This window comes from Monomorium pharaonis, chromosome 2 (assembly GCF_013373865.1).
Source record: "Monomorium pharaonis isolate MP-MQ-018 chromosome 2, ASM1337386v2, whole genome shotgun sequence".
In the NCBI taxonomy this organism is placed as follows: domain Eukaryota; kingdom Metazoa; phylum Arthropoda; class Insecta; order Hymenoptera; family Formicidae; genus Monomorium; species Monomorium pharaonis.
The window spans coordinates 21,301,148-21,320,297 of record NC_050468.1 but is presented as its reverse complement, the minus strand read 5'-3'; the positions used below and the strand labels follow the sequence as shown (position 1 = coordinate 21,320,297).

Sequence of the window (19,150 nt, the reverse complement as noted above, 5' to 3'; positions counted from 1 at the left end):
AATAATAAGCAATCTTCCCGTACTATCATTGATTCATCCATCCAAGATGATGTCAGCGAAATCGATTTCGATGTGACACCTACACCCTCAATATCATCAATCGTCACCCATAAAGGATATACTCCCTTATCAGCTTCAACAGAAACTGTTTCTGATGTCGAGCATCGTTATCAATTGATCGGCAATATTAGTGTTATCAATCAACTGTAGGCAATAATTATTTAAAAAATATTATTTATCGATATGTCATAATTTAGAAATGTCTGAAATCTTTTACAATAAGAGAAAATTATATATGTGTCCTGATTTGACCTGATTATGAACACGGATAAAGAATCAGTTTAGATATATAAAAAAAACATTATTTAGATATATAAAAAATTTTTAGATAAATTAAGAAAAGAAAAAGAGAGAGACAGAGAGAGAGAGAGAGAGAGAGAGAGAGAGAGAGAGAGAGAGAGATTTGAATTAATTATCTTTTTTTAAAGAATTTTTCTTGTGTTTCTTATTCATATTAGTTTTTTTATTAATTTAATTTTCTATAAGAAAAAAATAGCAAAAATATTAAGAATTAAATTGTAAATAATTGATAATGAGTTTTATATTAAAAATAATCTTCCGCAAAGTAAGGATGTAAGCGTTAAGGATGTAAGCAAATACGTAGTAAAATTTAATTATTTCTTAACAAACAAGTTTACATTATATCTAGTTATATAGGTATGTGTTCAAAATAAGTTGCAAAGCGAACAGTTTGTAGGGAAGTTAATCAAGACGTGCTTTGCATCTGCTATACGGAAACTTACGACTTTTTGGCGGCAGGACTGATGGATGGAAATTTAAAATTCTATAAAGTTAGTTCAGGGGAGAACACGCTGAATTTGTGTGACATGGAGATGATGCAGAATCCGGCTCCGGTAACCGCTGTAAAGCATCGACCAGTGCGCAGATCACACCCAATTACCCATACCGTGATAGCGACTTGTTAGTATTTTATTTTTTATTTTGATTATTAATTTCATTAATAATTATTATTAATAGATCTCCATTTTTTATATAATTTAGAAATAATCTCAGTTTATTTTTAAAAAGACTGATTGACTAAGATTAAACTAATATGGCCAATTTTTTATTTTCTTTTATTTAGAAACAAGATTCTAAAAATGATCTTATATATTGTTTTGATATTAATTACACGAAACGTTGAGATAGAATAATATAATGTAACTTTTTATTTTATTTTTTTTTGAAAATGAAACTATACTGTAAAATAAATAAGCAAGACAAAAGAATAAATATTTTTGCACTATTCGTTTGCTATTCATTCATTGTTTAAACTGTTAAAAAATAAATAAATAATTAATAATTGTTTTATTCTTGCCTTTAACATTCATGCTTATCAAATTTTATAAAATACATCTCATAAAATTTTCTTATCAAAATATAATACTAAACAGTATTAAATTGGCCAATAATTATTACTTATTTTGAGTATTAAAAGTATTAACAGCAGTATTTTTAATACTACAAATAAGTATTAATTATTGGCTAATTTAATACTGCCCAGTATTACATTTTTATAAGGGTTACACAAAAGATGTTAATTTAAATGCTTATATTAAATATTGTATGTCATAATATAACATTATTGAAGAAAATTGTTAAAAAATTAAAACAATAATCTTACGTTAACACTATTTATGTAGATGCCAACGGCTGCGTTAAATGCTGGCATTATCCAACTGCGCAATGCCTTTACACAATACGTGAAAGACGGCAAACGCTTGGTCTGGCCTATCATCCTCAATTACCGAAATTTGTCACTGTCGGGGATGATACAAATCTATACTTGTATGATGAAGAAACAAAAACACGGGAGAGAGTGTTTCGCGGAAGGTAAATTAAAAACAATTAAATTTTAAATGTTCTCATCAGCGAAAACTTCTCTATTTCTTTAAAAAGAAAAATACTGTAATTAATACTGTAATAAAAATTGGGATTTTGTAAAACGTTTCGTAATTTTCGAAAATACACAGTGATGTGCCGGGTGCCATGGATGGTCATAAATCTAGAGTCTTCAGTGCCTGTTTCAATCCCAAATCCGTGTACGAACTTATAAGTGCTGGCTGGGATGACACTGTCCAGTTTTGGGATACTAGACAAGCTCATTCTTTTCGGTTTATATCTGGTGTACATATGTGCGGGGACGGCTTAGATATCAGCAGAAATGGGCAAGAGGTACATTCGAACTAGGGATTTGTACTTAAAGTAAAGTGCTGAAAAATCGATGAATCTATGCCAAGTATTGTATACTAAACACTATAAACACATTGCTACGCGCATACTACTTAGCTTTTTACTTTTTACTTTTGAAAATAAATTGCAATGATAATTCTATAGACAATCATCTATACAATTGATTAACTTCGTGATGACTCTCACAAAGTTAGCGTAGTAAAAGAATCAATTAGCGTCACGGAAAAGCGGCGACAATATTTCGATAGATTTATACCTTTTATAGAATGGATATATTAATAAATCTAAAAATTATAGCAATTATATTATCTGCAATATTTTTGTAAAATCTTATGTAAATATATCCATATAATTATAGATCACAATTTTTATGTATATAACTTGAACGTAATAAATTCATATAAAATTTACAACATTCTTAATTGTAAATTTATTTAAATAACAGATACTTACTTGTTCCTGGCAGAAGAATAATCCTATACAATTGTGGGACTACAGTAGCGGTAAATTGATTATTACTTTAGAACCAGACAGTTATTCTTCTTTATTGTACGTTGGAAAATACGTAACAAATATGTACATCGCATGCGGTGGCTGTGACACTGATCTCTTCAGAATCGTTGATTTACGATCTCATTCTGTAAGTCCAATAATTTTTTAAGGCGTTGTTAATTATATAGCCAGATGCATTAATGCACTTATATCCAGCATTTTGTTATTCATAAAATATCTTGTTGATTATTAATCTCTGGACGTCATTATTAATGCACTTGCTTGTACTATTTATTAAACTTTATTACGTCAAACAATATTTGGTGAATGTTGTTCACAAATAACGCGAGATGCAGTGACATTTTTGAAAACTAATACCAGGTCCTATTTACGAATTTAGTTCATAAAAATTTTAGTTTTTAGCTATTTCTTATTACAATTCTAATTTATGCTTTAACAATTATTGTTTGAGTTATACATTTTTATTATATATAATTAGAAAAATCGACCTTAAGATCAATCAAAAAATTTATTAATATTGAAAAAATTTTGGAATCTTTTAATACAAAATATTCATCCATTTGTACATTTACTTTATAAAATAATCGTTTTTAGTGAAAATCGTTTTTCATGTCAAGATAAAGTAACAATATTTGCCTTTGCAGACTATAGCTATGATGAAATACATCAAGGGTGGTGTGTATAATTTGGATATTGGACCTTTGGAATCGAAATACAGTAAACGAATTCTTCCAAAACTCGCGTTTTGCGCTGGAACAACGATTTTTGAAATAGACGCTCAGCCCAGTTAACTAATTTATGCTAACACATTTTTTCACACACACACATACACGCGCGCGTGTGCACAAAGCTTTTGCAATTTATGTAATTATTTTATGCTTCATAACTTGACAAATATATGATTTATTTTACATGTACTTTGCGAAGCACATATAGCTAACTCACGATTGTTAATATAACATTTGTAAATATCTAGTCGAAATAAGATTTTGTTCAACCTGTTCTTTTGATAGTTATCATAAAAAAGCGGTTTTCTTAAAAAAAATGTACATAGCGAAGAAATATTGTTTCATATTTTGTATATAATGTACTATTAGATTGACATGATTTAATTTTTCTCTCTTTATAATGAATTAAATCAAAATAAAATGTAAAAGTTAAACTTATTGTCGCCAGTGGTATATAAGACAATATGAGACAAAGAAAAGTATCTTTTTTAGTCGACATCAAAATATGATTTGCGCTATAGTATGTACGATAAATGTACATAACATACTGTTAAAGATAAAATAAAATAATAGAGGGAGAAAGATGATAATAAGTTCCCCTTTTTTCATATTCATAGAAACCTTCCTCGAAAGAATGACACGTGCGTTCAAGCAATAAACAATGTATTTTATTTAATACAAACTATAGTACAAAATTTATACAGAACAACGTACGGCTTTATCATCATTTCTCATATGACAGCAAGTTCTCGTATCGAGTAACGCACACACTTAAGCAAGACTTAAGAGACGAAAGGGCGGATTGGAGCGGTCGAAGGAACAGGGCCTAAGGGTTCAGGGGACAATCACTAAAACTGAGCACATCGATTTGTGACAATACAAACTTACTTGACACGAGCAAATCCATCGGTTGACAAGCGACACGGTGTAGAAAAAATTGCTCGCGCACAAACACGGTGAGAGAGCAAAAAGCGCATCGCAGTTTTTTTACTTTTTCTTTTTTCTTCAATACTCGCGCCGTAGATGACACATCCTGTTATGCGGGGTCTACAATGTCAGCAGGAGTAATGGAGTAGGAGTAAAAAGTAAGAAATATGAAATGAGATTTGCCCATTTCGTTTACTCCCGGTTTTTAATTGGTCAATTATTACTCTTACTCCTTACTCCATTACTCCTGTTGCCATTGTAGACCCCGCATTACATACTTAATACTTTTGCGGCGATTAGCGTGATCGGGTATCCGATCCACATCGGATTCCACACGGGAATTATTAGATATCTTGTGCATTCAAGTATACTTTAAACTCGATGATTACTTGGACAACATTCGAGACTTTGAAACTTCACTCCTCATAAGTCTTATGTTTAAAAAAGGGGACGAGTCACCTCCGGCTGCGACAGAATGTAGAGAAAAAAGAAAACAGATCCTCCTCCTCCAAAATCGCATCCAATTGTACTTAACCGTATAAGTAGATAATAGTTAATCTCTAGGTGCGATCCAACAGACTATTCGGGAAACTACTATATTCCAGGACTTTTTTTCAGCCCGTATCTACAATCTAAACGATCAACGAGCCTAATTTGGTTGAGAAATGTGTTTGTAATAAAATATATTTATACACGATAATCGCGACGCGCTCGCAAAGCGCCTCCTAGCAACGGTCGCATTCGTCAGAGTACATCAGAGTATAAAATTGGTCATCAATTTGCGCGGTAAATCGGGTTTTCCATCGTTTTCTGTCTAACTAAATCCCGCGACACGGTAGGAACGCGCGCGATTTACAAAATTAACGATGAGTCGGTGATATGTGTTTAAAAAAATATTGACACTTAGAGATACAATGTGCTCCAAGTCGATCGATGGAGAAATACAAGTACGCGCATGCACCCACGAGGATCAACATATTTTTCCTCACATCTCATCATACCTTCTCGACTTATACGGGAGTCAATAGCGGGATTAACTTCTTGATGCACTATTATCGCTGCATCGTCAGCCGTTGAAAAGCGTTACGATCAACCGATCTGAATTAATCGAGATAAAGACAATCTATAGTAGTAGGAGTACAAAGAGAAGTTAATAACAATTAATGAGTAAGAGAGGTACCTAATTCGCGAGAACAACAGTCGTTTCAGCCTAAGAGAGGGTCTTTTGGATCACAAGCAATAGAGATGCAATCCACATAATTGTATATTCTAAATGTGAGGCGATAAGTCACAAGCTCGATAAAATATCTAATAAGATTCGATTCGTTCAAATCAAATTGTTGAGGCGTCTATTACACCTGGAGATAAGACAATATACATACAATACTAAATTATTACCTTATAATTTAAGAGAAATCTAATCCACTTGTCACAATGTTACTACCTTTAACTTACTAATTTTGCATTAACTTTTACCATTCCATGCAAAATATGGCCGTTGACAAAAAAAGACCAGGAAGAATCACTTTCGGGGTTTCGGAAACGATTAGAAGCTCGTGAATTTCGGTACCCCCTTCCATACACACACTCATGCCTCCGAAAAAACAGTCGCTCAACAGAAAACACACTTCGCTACATCGTGTTCTCGCATACTGTACATCACTCTACATCACATTATCACCTATAAATTACTAATAGTGTGGCTTAATATTACATTATCTCGAGGTCTCGTCATATAATAATAACTTTTTCCGTTACACGTTACGACAAAATCGACAAAGTCGCTTTCGTAGAATCGGAGATTTATCGTCTCACGCGGCAATGTCATATCCGACGAAAGAAAGATCAAGAAAGCGAAGCAGAAGAAAGGTCAGCGTACGTCCGAGGCTCAGACCTTACATTCACAGCCTGACTGAGCACTCGGTTCTTTTTCTCCCTCCTCTTTCTCTTGCGGAACAAAACTTTTGCGCCGCGTTAAGTCACTCGTGCGACACATTGTATCGCTTTTCATGTTTTTAACGCACGTTTGATTCCGAGCCCACTAATTTACAACGCAGTGACATAGTATATGATTATCCCTTTCTGAATTTACGTTGACCTCCTTCTCGACGCGCAGCCTCGTAATTGTTGCATTTCCAGCTTAAAATAATTGAACTAACGTCAAGCCAAGATACACGTTGACGAGAAGGAACATAAAGCGCCTGTCGTTGTTTCGCAGTAAAAAGATCTAAACGCTCACGCAAGATTATCGTCTTATAAATAATAAGATACGCATTAACGAAATGACAAGATCGTTCCTCTCAGGACGATAGTTGTACGAGCGATTACAGCAATAATGATAAAAAAAGAGAACGACAAGAAGAGAAAAAATCTATCCTTAGAACAACAGGCGCGACTGTCTTGGTTCCGAAAACCCAATCTTATCTTCAACGCCAACATAAAGAGATCACACGATTTTATCGTCACGGCGGCGTACTCACCTAATCGCATGAGTACTCTCGTCCGGATTAGATGTACTGCGCTCGTGTTACGCGTTAAGAATTCGCGAGCAAAAACAAAAGATCATCGCCTCCGCGTTACATAGTATTGTAAACGGGACTGCTATGCCTAGGTCTGACCTGCAGCCTAGCAAGTGGATGCGTTCTGCCGTGCTGCTGTTGTTTCTTGCTAGCTGCCTTCGCCACCACGCTGGCCATGACCACGCTGGGAGAGGGTACCGCCGGCGGCCTGCCGGGAGCTTCTGGCGCCTCATTAAACAGAGGCGTGGAGTGATTGTTGATCATGATCGGCGCCGATCTTCGCGAGAATTCAGGCGCGATCTTCGATTTCGCCGGCGGATGTACCTCCATGGAGTCCCAGTCTTTGTCTTTGTGAGTGCGTAACTGCACGTCCAAGCTCTTCCTGGACTCCGGTCTGGCAACTTCGTACTTTCCCACCAACACTCTGACGGAGAGATCCTCGACGTTGTCCTGCAACAACGGTGGCGTTACCTCGCTTCTTCTACCATGCTTGTTGTCTTTGGTTTCGCCAACGCTGGATGACGACTGGATCTTAGACTCGTTGTGCGGAATCACCGGCGATGAGGGCAAACTCCTAATCTTTACGTCCCTCTTGGGTCGCGTGGTCAACGATGCGTTCTCGCTCTCGCTCGCGTTCTCCGGACTCCTCTCCAGCTTTGTCGACTTCGCTTCGAATTCCTTCTTTAGATTCTTGACTATGCCAGATGTGCTGCGCGGACACTCTGTTTCCGGCGAGTCATCTGCGGAAAGACAGCGCTTGCTGAATACGGACTTGTTGCAAAGATTTTCCAAGACCATTTTGTGGTGTTTTACAGAGGGGCACTGGGTAGTATTGACAACGCATGGACTGGACGTCTCGCTTTCCGATCTGCAGGACCTCAGAGACAGCGGCAGATCAGACTCGGAGGACAAAGAGGACGGCGCGGGAGCGCTAGTGGATAATCTTCCAATTTGGCGCATAGATGTAAGAGAGATATCAATACTGCCTACTGGACTCGGCGAGTCTCTATTTGTTTCTACTTTAAGATTATGTTCCTGAGTGGGCGACGAGTCCCTTCTTCGCGGCGTTGGCGATGGCATATGATGCAACAACATCGGATTGTATGTTTCGACCGCAGTCGCATCTACTTCAGTAGCTACTCTGTCGTTTTTGTCATCCGTGGTCGTCGAGGTCTGCGTACACACGCGCTTTACCTCACCCGCGGTCGTCCCTTCCTCTAGCTTCTGTTTAGTGCGCTTTACTGTGCCCGGATGCCACGGTATTTCCTCTTTATCGTACGGGAACAGACCACTGGAACCGAGCAAATCGGACGGCCGCATATCATAGGAGCCCCAGGAACTATTCCTCGACGGTAAGGTGGCCCACGAGCTGTGCACTGAATTGTCAAGAACCACCGCACTGTCATAACTACTCCAGGAACTTTGTCGACTCGGAGATTCCCTAGTGACGGGTTCGCCCCGTCTTTCCTCGCGATCGAATACTCGATCCAGCTGGGCGCTGAATGGATCGCCATCTTTCTTCGCTTTCTTTCCCAAAACATCATGACACGTCGATGACGACGCCGTTGTCGTCGTCGTTGTCGTGATCGATGTCGTAATTGTCGTATCCGCCGTCACACTCACGACACACTCATTCTCCACACTCACGCCTCTGTCAGATTTATTGTCATCACACAAATCAGCACATGTTGCATCCGCGGACGCAGTCCAGACTAGACATTCACTATTATCGTTGATCTCGGTGGAATCTTCGCTTATCTCTTTTCTCCTTTCCTTTTGTTGCTCCTCACCGGGATTCCAAATTTCCTTTTCGGAAGGACCGCTCGAGACGGAAACCGCGGTATCTCGCGCTTCCTGTGATTGTTCGCAATACGAGTGACCGTTTTCGATTGGCTTATTCACGTTCTCTTCGGCAACCGAACTCTGGGGCAGAGATCTCACGTCCGTATCGGATCCTGGCGATGACGGTTTACTGCTGGCCGCTTCAAATTGATTGGTTAAATTGAGTACCAGGCCTTTCCTCTTCTGTCCCTGAGTTTCTAACTTACTAATTCTATTCTTTACGCTAGGTGTGCCAGGGGTTGGGGCAGGTAAGTGCATTATTTTGTTCTGCGACACACTGTAAGATTGCCCGTTGTCGCAGGGCATTAGAACATTGCGAGCTTCCTGTTCTATTGCCGGTTTTTGATTCGAGCCACGAAGAAGATCCTCCCGTGTGACTTCCGTATTTCCTGCTTTATCGATACTTTCCAACGATTGCGACAAAGGAACTAAAACATTACAAAACAAACAATGAAAACTCGATTCCACAAAAGTAAAATATATATCTTTAATTTTAGTTGTCAATTTTTTATCTTAATTATATAAATAAATAAATGAATTTAAAAAACTTATTTTTCAATATACCGAACAGTAAATTTTATATTAGCTCATTTAAACTTAAATATAAAATAAAGTTTCATATATATATATTGTATTTTCTGTTATAAAGGTATTCTATCAAAGAACCATAATCCATTTAAACAAATTATCAGTTTCAATTAAAAAAAATTAATTTCAAGTTTTCCTTAAAAAATTATTTAAAGAAGAAAATGTAATTAATTGTCAGGTTCATAAAACTACTTACCGGAAGGTAACATGTTTTCAGAGACTTTGACATTCGGCGACCAACTCTTTGGTCTTTGGCTAGTTTTCTTCAACTCAGAGCCTGAAATTGCCTCTCGCATATTATTTTCTATATTATCCGATTTCTCTTCCTTTTTTGATTGATCCTTCGTGGACGTAGGAGATTTTAGATTTGTGTCGGACTTGGATCTCTGGAGTTTCTCCTTGTTCTTCATCGCATCCAGAATACCCTGGTACGTTTCCAGTTGCAGAAGAAAACTGTTGTTAGGCTTGATGCAATTGCGCTTCTCTTTAACGTGTTTCCACGCCTGGGAAAAGTCCCAGTTGTAAGCTTTCATCGCATAAGCTATTACTACGGAGGCAGAACGGGATACTCCCATTTTACAATGCACCAACACCTTAGAGCCCTCCATTTTGGCCTTAGTAATATACTTGAATGTGTTATCCCAATGCTTCAGCAAGTCCGTCTTCTCATCGTCGTACACACGTACGTTCAGATACGTGAACATGCCCGGAAAAAAGTTGTCAATTTCCCGAGTGACATTCAAGATGTGCCTTACACTGAAAGTGTACAAAAAAAGATAAATTAAAATTAAATTAACAGCTGTACATATATATATTAGAATAAATTAAGCACGTCTTCCATTATATTGTAAAATTTTCAATATTATAATGTATATAATTTAAAGTTTTTCTTGTTAAATGTATAACAAATATTTATTAAAAAAAATAATTGTCTCTCTATATATGTTTAAAAATTCCACAAAATTTAGGTCTAGAATAAAAAACTCGATTCCAAATTGGTCGTATTGCTTTCTAAAAATGATGGGAAGATTAAAATATCGAAAATGTGTCGCGTCAGAACTCGCGGCAGAGTTAGGAATAGCGAGTAATAAAATTCATAACGTGAGACTACATCAGAAATATCTCGCAATGAGATACGCACCCATTTTTCTGGAGTTCCTCTAGATTGCTAGCGTTCCATTCGCTCCCGAGATAAACGTGATCGAATATCTCGGTTGGTGCATCCATTTGCCCCAGTATGGTAAGCATCTCTTGATCGATGAACGGTTTGAATTCCCCAAGGTCCATGTCAAGATCCTCTTCAAGACGACCTCTAATATATTTGGAAGTAACCTCATCGAGGTCCACTGACATCATGATTTCCTTCAGCGTCGATCGAATCACGCGCTCGGTCTCTTCTCTCTCCCTGGGCCTACATTACATAAACACCCATGTTTATATCCTGCTATAGATGACAAGCGACATTAGTTAGAGATAAAACACATAAATGAATAATCCGTCACTAAAATAAAAAACTATATTACATTTCTTTGTTCATGTAAAGTAATGCAAAAAATTTTTCTAACTGGACATTATTCTAATTTATATAATCAATGTACTCATATATATATATATCAACAATTTTGTCATTATGATGCAAAATTATAAAGCGTAAACAAAGGAATCGAATTAGAACGTATAGTGGAAGTTTTTAGATACACCAGTCTTCTACGTGAAACTCCAGGATTTCATATTACATACTGGAATCCAATACGATCTACGATAATGACCCAATATCTCAAAATGTTTAGCTCGATTCGAAAGGGAGGGCAGAGACGTAGAAACTGGAAATAATTGAAGGACGGCTAGGAAGTTATGCTCCACTTGTGCGCGCGACCCAACACGGGTACGCGGACAACCGAGGAAGACGCATCAACAAACTATCCAACCCTGGCACGATACCAAGCTAAATTCGCAATGGCCAGCTGTTTCTCGGATCGTCTTATATACTCCGCGAATCGATTTTGCTCGAGAGGCAAATGCAATATACGTATCGGGAGTATTAAAATCGAACATCTGCGATATTATCGGTGAGAGGGCATGTTCCTAGAAGCGCTAGATGCTTTCTGGATGCGGTTCGTAATATACCCCAGCGGAAAGATCAGATTGGCATTGGATGGTCTTGTCGACGGTATTTCTGTACATCGACTCTCTCGAAAAGTTCATGATAAAAAGAGTTCAAACTCACTTGGTGCGTACGCTGTCCGGTGACGGCGGTCTCTTCGACTCCAGGTTGTCCATGGCATGCCATTCGTTGAGGCACGACCGATCGCTCTCGATCCGTTGCTCATAGTAACTGACCCAGTCATGCGACAGTCCACCAAGAAAATAGTTTTGTTCGCGTGCTTTACCGGACACCTTATGCAACGTCTGCAAGGCTGACCTGGAAAAAGAGACAAAAAAATAATGAAAAAAAAAAAAAATTAGAAGAGGATAGTAGAAGCAAGGATAATCAGAGTTAATTAATTTGAGAAAATTAGAAGGACATATTATAATATTTGGCTAAATTCGTTATAAAAGATATAACTTCGTAGAAATTTTAATTCTGAAGAAAATTAATTCGAAAACTTTGATCGCAACTAATACTTGCAACATTCTCATTGTTTATTCACTGCGGCCTCATTTTTTTCTGAAAGATTACGTTTTTCTTTTTCTTTTTGTACGTGTTACGCTAGTCAAGTCCGCGGTAATTTCACTATTACTTCGTGATACTTTACAAGCGTGAAAAAGTAAATCGATCAGCATCTTCGGAAATCGACGAAAGTTACGATCTTCTGAGGGAACAAAGAAAGTAAGCGTACTTTCTAAAACGCCGACGGTTTAACAAGAAATATATTTGTGTTCCGGATTTTGTCGGACAACGAGACTCGATCTCCTGCTCCGCAAGGTGTACCCTTCGGAATTACCATAACTAGTAACTTTCCCGCTCGCCCTGAAACCCATTCTACGATCAACCGTGATTCCCACGGCGTAATGGTTGCTGCGTAAAGTACCGAGTAAAAAAAGTATTGGCCAACGCTTGAGAATAGGGGCAACGATATTCCGCTTTAAATCTCTTAAAATTGCGAAAAAAGAAAACACCGTAAAAAACAAATTTAGATATTAACTAAATTTTACTATAAATTTTCGACGAAATTATTGTGTTTTAAAAAATAACATAAATATGACTTTAATTTCCTTAAAACAGACGTACAATTTTTATCAGCTTATCATTTGGATTATTTAGATATTTTAGAATTTTAGATCATTTAAATACTTTATTGTAGGTTCCAATTACAACTTTTATTAAATAAATAACTCATATTTAGAATACTTCATGGATATAATTTACACCAAATTTACGTCAAAACACATTTTATTCACTACGATATAATGAAATATTTTAAGAAAAAACTTAAAAAATTATAACAGTAAATTTTCAACATTAACACTCTTTATTTTGAAATTTAATTATAAATTAAACTTAAACTACAAAAAAGAAATTAATTAATTAATTAAGTGAATATATTTTCCAGTAAAATATTTCTAAATGTATGTTTAAAAATAGGCATTTTATTTTCTGTCCTTTAAACTTGGCCGCAATTATTATCCGGTTTCCATTTCAGACTGATAAACCAGTTCACACAGTCAATCATTTCTTCCATTTAAACGAGGAAAAAGACTTCCTAATTAACATTTTATCATGTTTATTCGAGATCTCTTTCATAAAAATCAACATACACATACACACATATCTATATAAATTATATTATGTAACAAGAAATGCAGTACTATAAACTATAACTCAGTTATCATTTATATTACACCATTAAAATTTTCTATAAACTTTTATTCCCTAATCTTTCATGTTTTCTCAAATATAATAAACCAATTTTTTTAAATTTTCTCATATATAAAATTGCAATAAAGTCTTATTCTAAAAAAAGAGAGAACAAAGATTTTGATTCGTGATACATCTCCCACATTTTGTCTACGCACCTCCTACATGGAGAGAATAATTTTACTGATGTATCTAAAAAATTTGGCTAGATACAAATCTGAAAATAATTTTATTAGCTCATCAAAATAACTATAAAAAAGGATGAGCCATACTACAAAAAATGTTGACCTTCTGGTCAACTTGAGCATCTTACATTTTTTATTTTGATGTTCTAACAAAATTATTTTTAGATTCATATCCAGCTAAATTTTTTATTTTTACAAAGATTGTTTAATCATTCCTTCTAAGTAATAATATTATCAAAAAATTTTATCACTTAGACTTTTCTCCATGTTATAGCAAAATTACTGATATTATTTTTAAAATACTGCAGATATTATTTCTGACGTCAAAAACTTATTCGTCTGTTCCAAATTACACGTAAACAGTGCATATAAAAGTAGCTTGTTTTACACACACACACACAATAAATAAGAAATAAGTTTTCGAAAGTAACAAAGAAAATTTTACATAATGATTTTTAAACGAATTTACTAGTTGATAATAATGATTAAATAAATTAAATAAATAATAATTAAATAATATATCTTGAAAAATTACCAATTTCGATAATGCCTCAACTCATTTAAATATAACAGGAATAAAGAAATCATGTAATGTTTTTGATAGCAAAAATCGCAATAGTCTTGTTTGTGATATACATATGCAAAGTTTGGTTCAGGCAGTGTACAACCTGTTCTTCTATAATAATCTCAAACCGGTCTTTCGCGCATCGTGCGTTTAACATATACGTGAACATGTGGGGACTTAGTTTTGTGTTTTTCCAAAGATTAATCAACATGACCAACGAAATCGCAAAACCCCGTTGATCTAACGTGATATCAATACATAAATAATATAAATGTGCATGTGTATATTAGCTATTGCACAAGGACTTCAAATACTATGCTCGACTATTAATTAAATTCAGAATTGTTTAATTCTGTACTGTAAAAAAAAACAGAAAGAAATGTTTATCTCAATTGACGTCACATCGTTGCAATATTTACAAAATATTCAGAACATATACCAAACAAACAAACATATGCTGGTATTCCCCAACTTCTCGCATTGTTGGCCAGAATAAAAAATAAATACAAACGCATAATTAAAAAAAAAAAGATCAAACAATAAAAATATTAAATAAAATTATTTATTATATATTACAAACAATATTATTTTAATATAGATTTTCCCATTGTAATCTGTTATAAATTTTTTTATTTTGAAAACTTTTATAAATATGAAATGAAGATTTTTCATTAAATTATTCTTTTGGTTTAATTTTTTAATAAATATCGTTTAAAATTAAAAAAATTAATGAAAACTAAAATATCCATTAACAATAAAACAAAAACCATTTTGCTCACTTCTTATTAGCCATTTTGTATTCATGTTCTGCTTTTTTCCCATTTATTTCACAAGAATCTTTTTCAAGATCTGTGGAATCTTTCTTTTCTTCCGGCTTGCAACAATGCGAGAAACTACCTGACAAATGTTTCTGACAACACGCAATCATTTCAAAGAGTAAAGAAACTTTATGAGTTAGAACGGGATTTTAATTTTAAAATAATTTTTTCTTACTTTTTTTACATGTACAATTTGCAGAAATGCATAAGTTAATATGTCTAAAAACATAATTAAGTTAAAAGTAATGGCTTATACTAAAAATTAATTTAGTTATATTAAAAGTTACATAAATAAAAACTTAAGTTAAAAATTACGTTAAATTATATTAAATTAAAAGTTAATTGTGAAAAGCATCATTTATATTAAATCAGAACGGCTTTAAATATTTTAAAATTAAATTACTCAAAACAATTATAATTATGAATTATCAAATAAATTTAATATTTTTTTATAAACTAAATAAATTTGTTATAAAATAATAAAAAAATGTTGTTTTTAATAAATTTTTCACTTGGAAAAAAGTTAATACGTCAACTTTAAAATTAGTTTATGTTTTAAAAATAACTAAAGTTTAAAATTAACTTTAAAACTAAATTAAGTAAACAATTAACTTTTTAACTTTATTATTCAAATTTTAATTTTTTAACTATTTACCTTACTATGACAATAATATGTAAGAAAAAAATTAAAGCATTACAAAATCTTATCTACCTCTTCTTTTATCATAATTAACAATTCTTTTGCTTTAAATAGTTTAAATATATCTCACTCATTTCATTGGAATCTTTTCGAGATTAAAGTTAATGGAATTTTCCTCTTTTTTCGGCTGGCTATAACGCGAGAAACCACCTGACAAATGCTCCTGACGACGCGCGACCGTCCCGAGAAATGAAGAAACCTCGAGGGTCGTTACCGTCGGCGCTCGACCATGACAGCGCCGTCACATAAGAAGAAAGCGTGATCAAAGATATACCCCTCTTCGCTATGGCGAGGAACTCGTCGATGTTCTCAACAGAATTATCGGAACGTAAGCTTACGGGACGTCGATTAGCCTGACTTCACACACTCGGAGGTATCGGTACATCCTCGCAACGGCATTTTCGTTCTACTCGATGCTACTCGCAATTGCAAATTATACTTGTCTTTTGTTACTTTCGAAAAGCGAGCTACGATACAAACGCACGTGCGTTGGATGTGGCAACAAATACAAAATTTTGTTGTTTATAAAGAATTGAAAGTTGTTCATAAAATGAATTGAGACGTTTAAGTAACATATGACGCAAATAAAATACTTATTTGACAGCCGACTGACCCGGTTTTGCTTAAACTTCAAATCAGTATTTCATCCATCATAATTATGTATAATTATGTAGAACGACAGAAACCTGCTTGTGACAGAACAGATGACAGCTCTTTTACTTCTTTTTACTAAAAAAGGAACAATAGGACATAAAAATATTTCATTATCTATCGCTATCTTCTGGCTACTTGCGTTGCTCATTATGCAAGCACTCGTAAAACAATAAAATTGCACTCGTCAAACGAAAAACGCTTATAATTATTATAGATGAAAAGAAACCTCTGCACACTTTAATTTAATTTTAATCGAAAAAAATACAGATACTTTTCTACTGTAATGGTGATATATTAGAAGGACGACAAAATAAAAACTTCAGAGAAAGACATTTGAGTAAGTTACGACAAGAATTTACACTTCTAGCGGTTCTCTATACGAGTTTCCTTCCGCGAGTGCAGAAGGATAACGTTAAAGACTGCCGTAGAAATCAAAGCCATAAAGTTCCAAGGATTCCAACGTCCAGGAAGTCCGTCGGCTCCTGGTAGGCTTCGCGGATTGCTACCAGGAAAACTGGTATAGGCTCGCCGCTAGAAAACCGCTAAGGATGCACAATAAGCGTTAACTCTTGATAGTGATCCTCGATAACAACGGGATTCACTAACAAGAGTTGTGTGTGTGATAACGATAACCGTCATCCCATTTGACAGTTCGGCTCGATAAACGTTATTATCTTTCCTATATGCTTCGTTTGCTACATATTATTCAAAGTGAGAGAATTCTTGATAGAATGGCATGCGAAATCCTAAGGGTCAAATGTGATAATGTAGCGAAATAAACGTTATAACTTAATGACAGTAAAAACAAATATTAAAAAACAACCAAATGTGTATAATGTAAAAGAAAACGAAAAAATTAAAATAATCCTATTTAAATAATTCTGGTATAAATGGATTTTATCTTAAGAAAGTACTTATTTCTTATATAAGTATAGTTTTCTATATAGTTTTTTAATCATCGACTTAATAATGTATATTAGCAAATTTGTCTAAATATATAGTTACTAAGAAACAAAATATATAGAATATCTTAAAATAAAGTCCAAATCAATAAAAAATAAATCATCACTAGTTAGAGCAGAACTAGTTGTAAAAGAAAAATAATAAAACAACAAAAAACCAATTAAATAGATATAAAAAGTTGACTATACTTTAAGCTAACATATTTTTCTAAAACAATAGAATTAAATATAAAAAATAATAATGGAAAAATTGAAAACTTGTAAATATAAATATATATAAATAATATATTAAGAATATTAAAAAATTTATGTTTATATAATCTTAAACACATTAATAATTACAAATTGACATAATGCATTAGTCTAAGTCTAAAAACTTCAGAATTTTGATTTAAAAAATTGAACAGAAAATGAAAATAAAAATAAAAATAAAATAAGTGAATGTAAACAGAGAGCTTCCAAATTAATTTTTTCAAATAAATATTTTAATTTGCATATAATAGATAAGCGAATATAAATATTTATCAATTTTATAAATAATTAATTATTTTTCTAAAAAACAATTTTTTAGTTGAAGTCATAAATGAAGCAGAATCTAAAGTTGCATATGAACAGAGAATAACAGCATATGCTGAGTTAAAACGATGACATTTTCTAAATACATTAGAAATACCAGTCATGGAAGAACAAGCAATCAAGGAATGTAAAATGCGACTTTTCACATACGCAAAATAACGCGACAAGAAAAATTTCAATGAGTATGCAAAATGTCCCTATTTCTATTTTACAAATTCTTTTTACTAACTCGATTATCGTAGGTATGAATAATCGACGTAGCTCGAAGGCGAGCTTCTTGTCGTAACGCACATCTGTGCTGTCTGATTTCCGCGTGTTCGTGCATTATAATGCACGAGATGTCACGCAATCAACAAGGAAAATCAGAAAAGACGTGTACATGATGTCCCAAACACATTTTCTGTCAATATTTGATTGACTTTCTCTTACATTAAAAATTTACGTTGCCTTTTATATAATTTTTAATTTTCAGCATTAAACAAACATTAGATAAGTCTTAAAATTTTTTTAATCAAAATTGTTTTTTCAATTCTCTTTAATTGCTTAATTAATTTTTATAGCTAAAAAATTATTTAACTCCCGAACATTTCAACTCATTAAATTTTTTATGAGACAAAGTATGCCATCCTAGTGTGTTTTCCGCTTCCGTAAGGTAACCGATTTGGTCAATAAAACAAAACAAAAATTTACGCACCTTGTATCAAAATTTGTCTAGGTTTTAATCACCAGTTTATTCACAGACAATAATAAAACATGCACCTCGGTCTTTCTTCATTTTATCTGCTCCACCGATCGCAAGGCTGTGTTATTAAGAGACCTCTTGGGCAACATCTTGGCCTTTTGATGCCTTGACCTTGGTTAGGTAGCCGTGCAAGTAATGAACTTCGTTTCTAAGTTCTTGCAGTGGTTCAAGCGAAACAGATAATAGCCCTGCCACGCAATTTCTTAACCCCTTGAAGGGCAGATTAATTTCGTTAAGGGTCGGCGATACCTGCGTCAGGCGCCTCGGATTACGTTCTCGGGAACGAAGGAATTCGCACATTGTAAGTCTTACGGCAATTACATACTTACACATTCTATATTAAAACTTTTTATTGATAATTATGTATTTATGAAAAAATTAAAAATACAAAATACAAAATAAATACAAAAATGGACAGAAAATACAGATCTAAAAAGATATAATTAAATAGCAAGATTGAGAATGATATATTTTATCTTGTATATAATATTTATAATTTATTAGAAAAGTATTAATTACTTCTGATTATTTTTTTGTGCAAAACAAAATAAAAATTCTGAAAATTAATTTTTGTAAATTTTTTTTTTTCAAAATAAAATCTTTTTGAAATAATTGTAAGACTTGGTCATATAAGTTTTCTCTTTATAACAATTTAAGATCCCTCCCCCTCAAAAAAAAACAATGTCATTAATAATTTTTGGAACTTAATCCTTAAAAAA

The 19,150-nt window shown here is 33.8% G+C and overlaps 2 protein-coding genes across 4 annotated transcripts in view; one reads left to right on the top strand and one right to left on the bottom strand.

The window, feature by feature from the left end:
• Positions 1 to 586: 586 nt before the first annotated feature.
• Positions 587 to 4,580, top strand: LOC105831817 (uncharacterized WD repeat-containing protein alr2800). Its single transcript, XM_028194534.2, has 5 exons — positions 587 to 981; positions 1,704 to 1,893; positions 2,034 to 2,235; positions 2,699 to 2,893; positions 3,411 to 4,580. The coding sequence occupies exons 1-5, from the start codon at positions 825 to 827 to the stop codon at positions 3,555 to 3,557; spliced, it is 891 nt and encodes a 296-aa protein (XP_028050335.2). The 5' UTR covers positions 587 to 824; the 3' UTR covers positions 3,558 to 4,580.
• LOC105831818 (protein phosphatase Slingshot homolog 2) overlaps positions 4,141 to 19,150 on the bottom strand; it is a 134,649-nt gene continuing 119,639 nt past the window's right edge. For 2 of the 3 annotated variants that reach the window (XM_036283118.1, XM_012672241.3), the window contains 4 exons: positions 11,598 to 11,792; positions 10,512 to 10,781; positions 9,567 to 10,126; positions 6,998 to 9,210 (listed from right to left, as the gene is read on the bottom strand). In XM_036283118.1, coding sequence (XP_036139011.1) covers positions 6,998 to 9,210; positions 9,567 to 10,126; positions 10,512 to 10,781; positions 11,598 to 11,792 — 3,238 coding nt within the window. Of the gene's footprint in view, positions 9,211 to 9,566; positions 10,127 to 10,511; positions 10,782 to 11,597; positions 11,793 to 19,150 lie in introns of all 3 variants that reach the window. The other variant, XM_012672240.3, reaches the window with a different exon arrangement.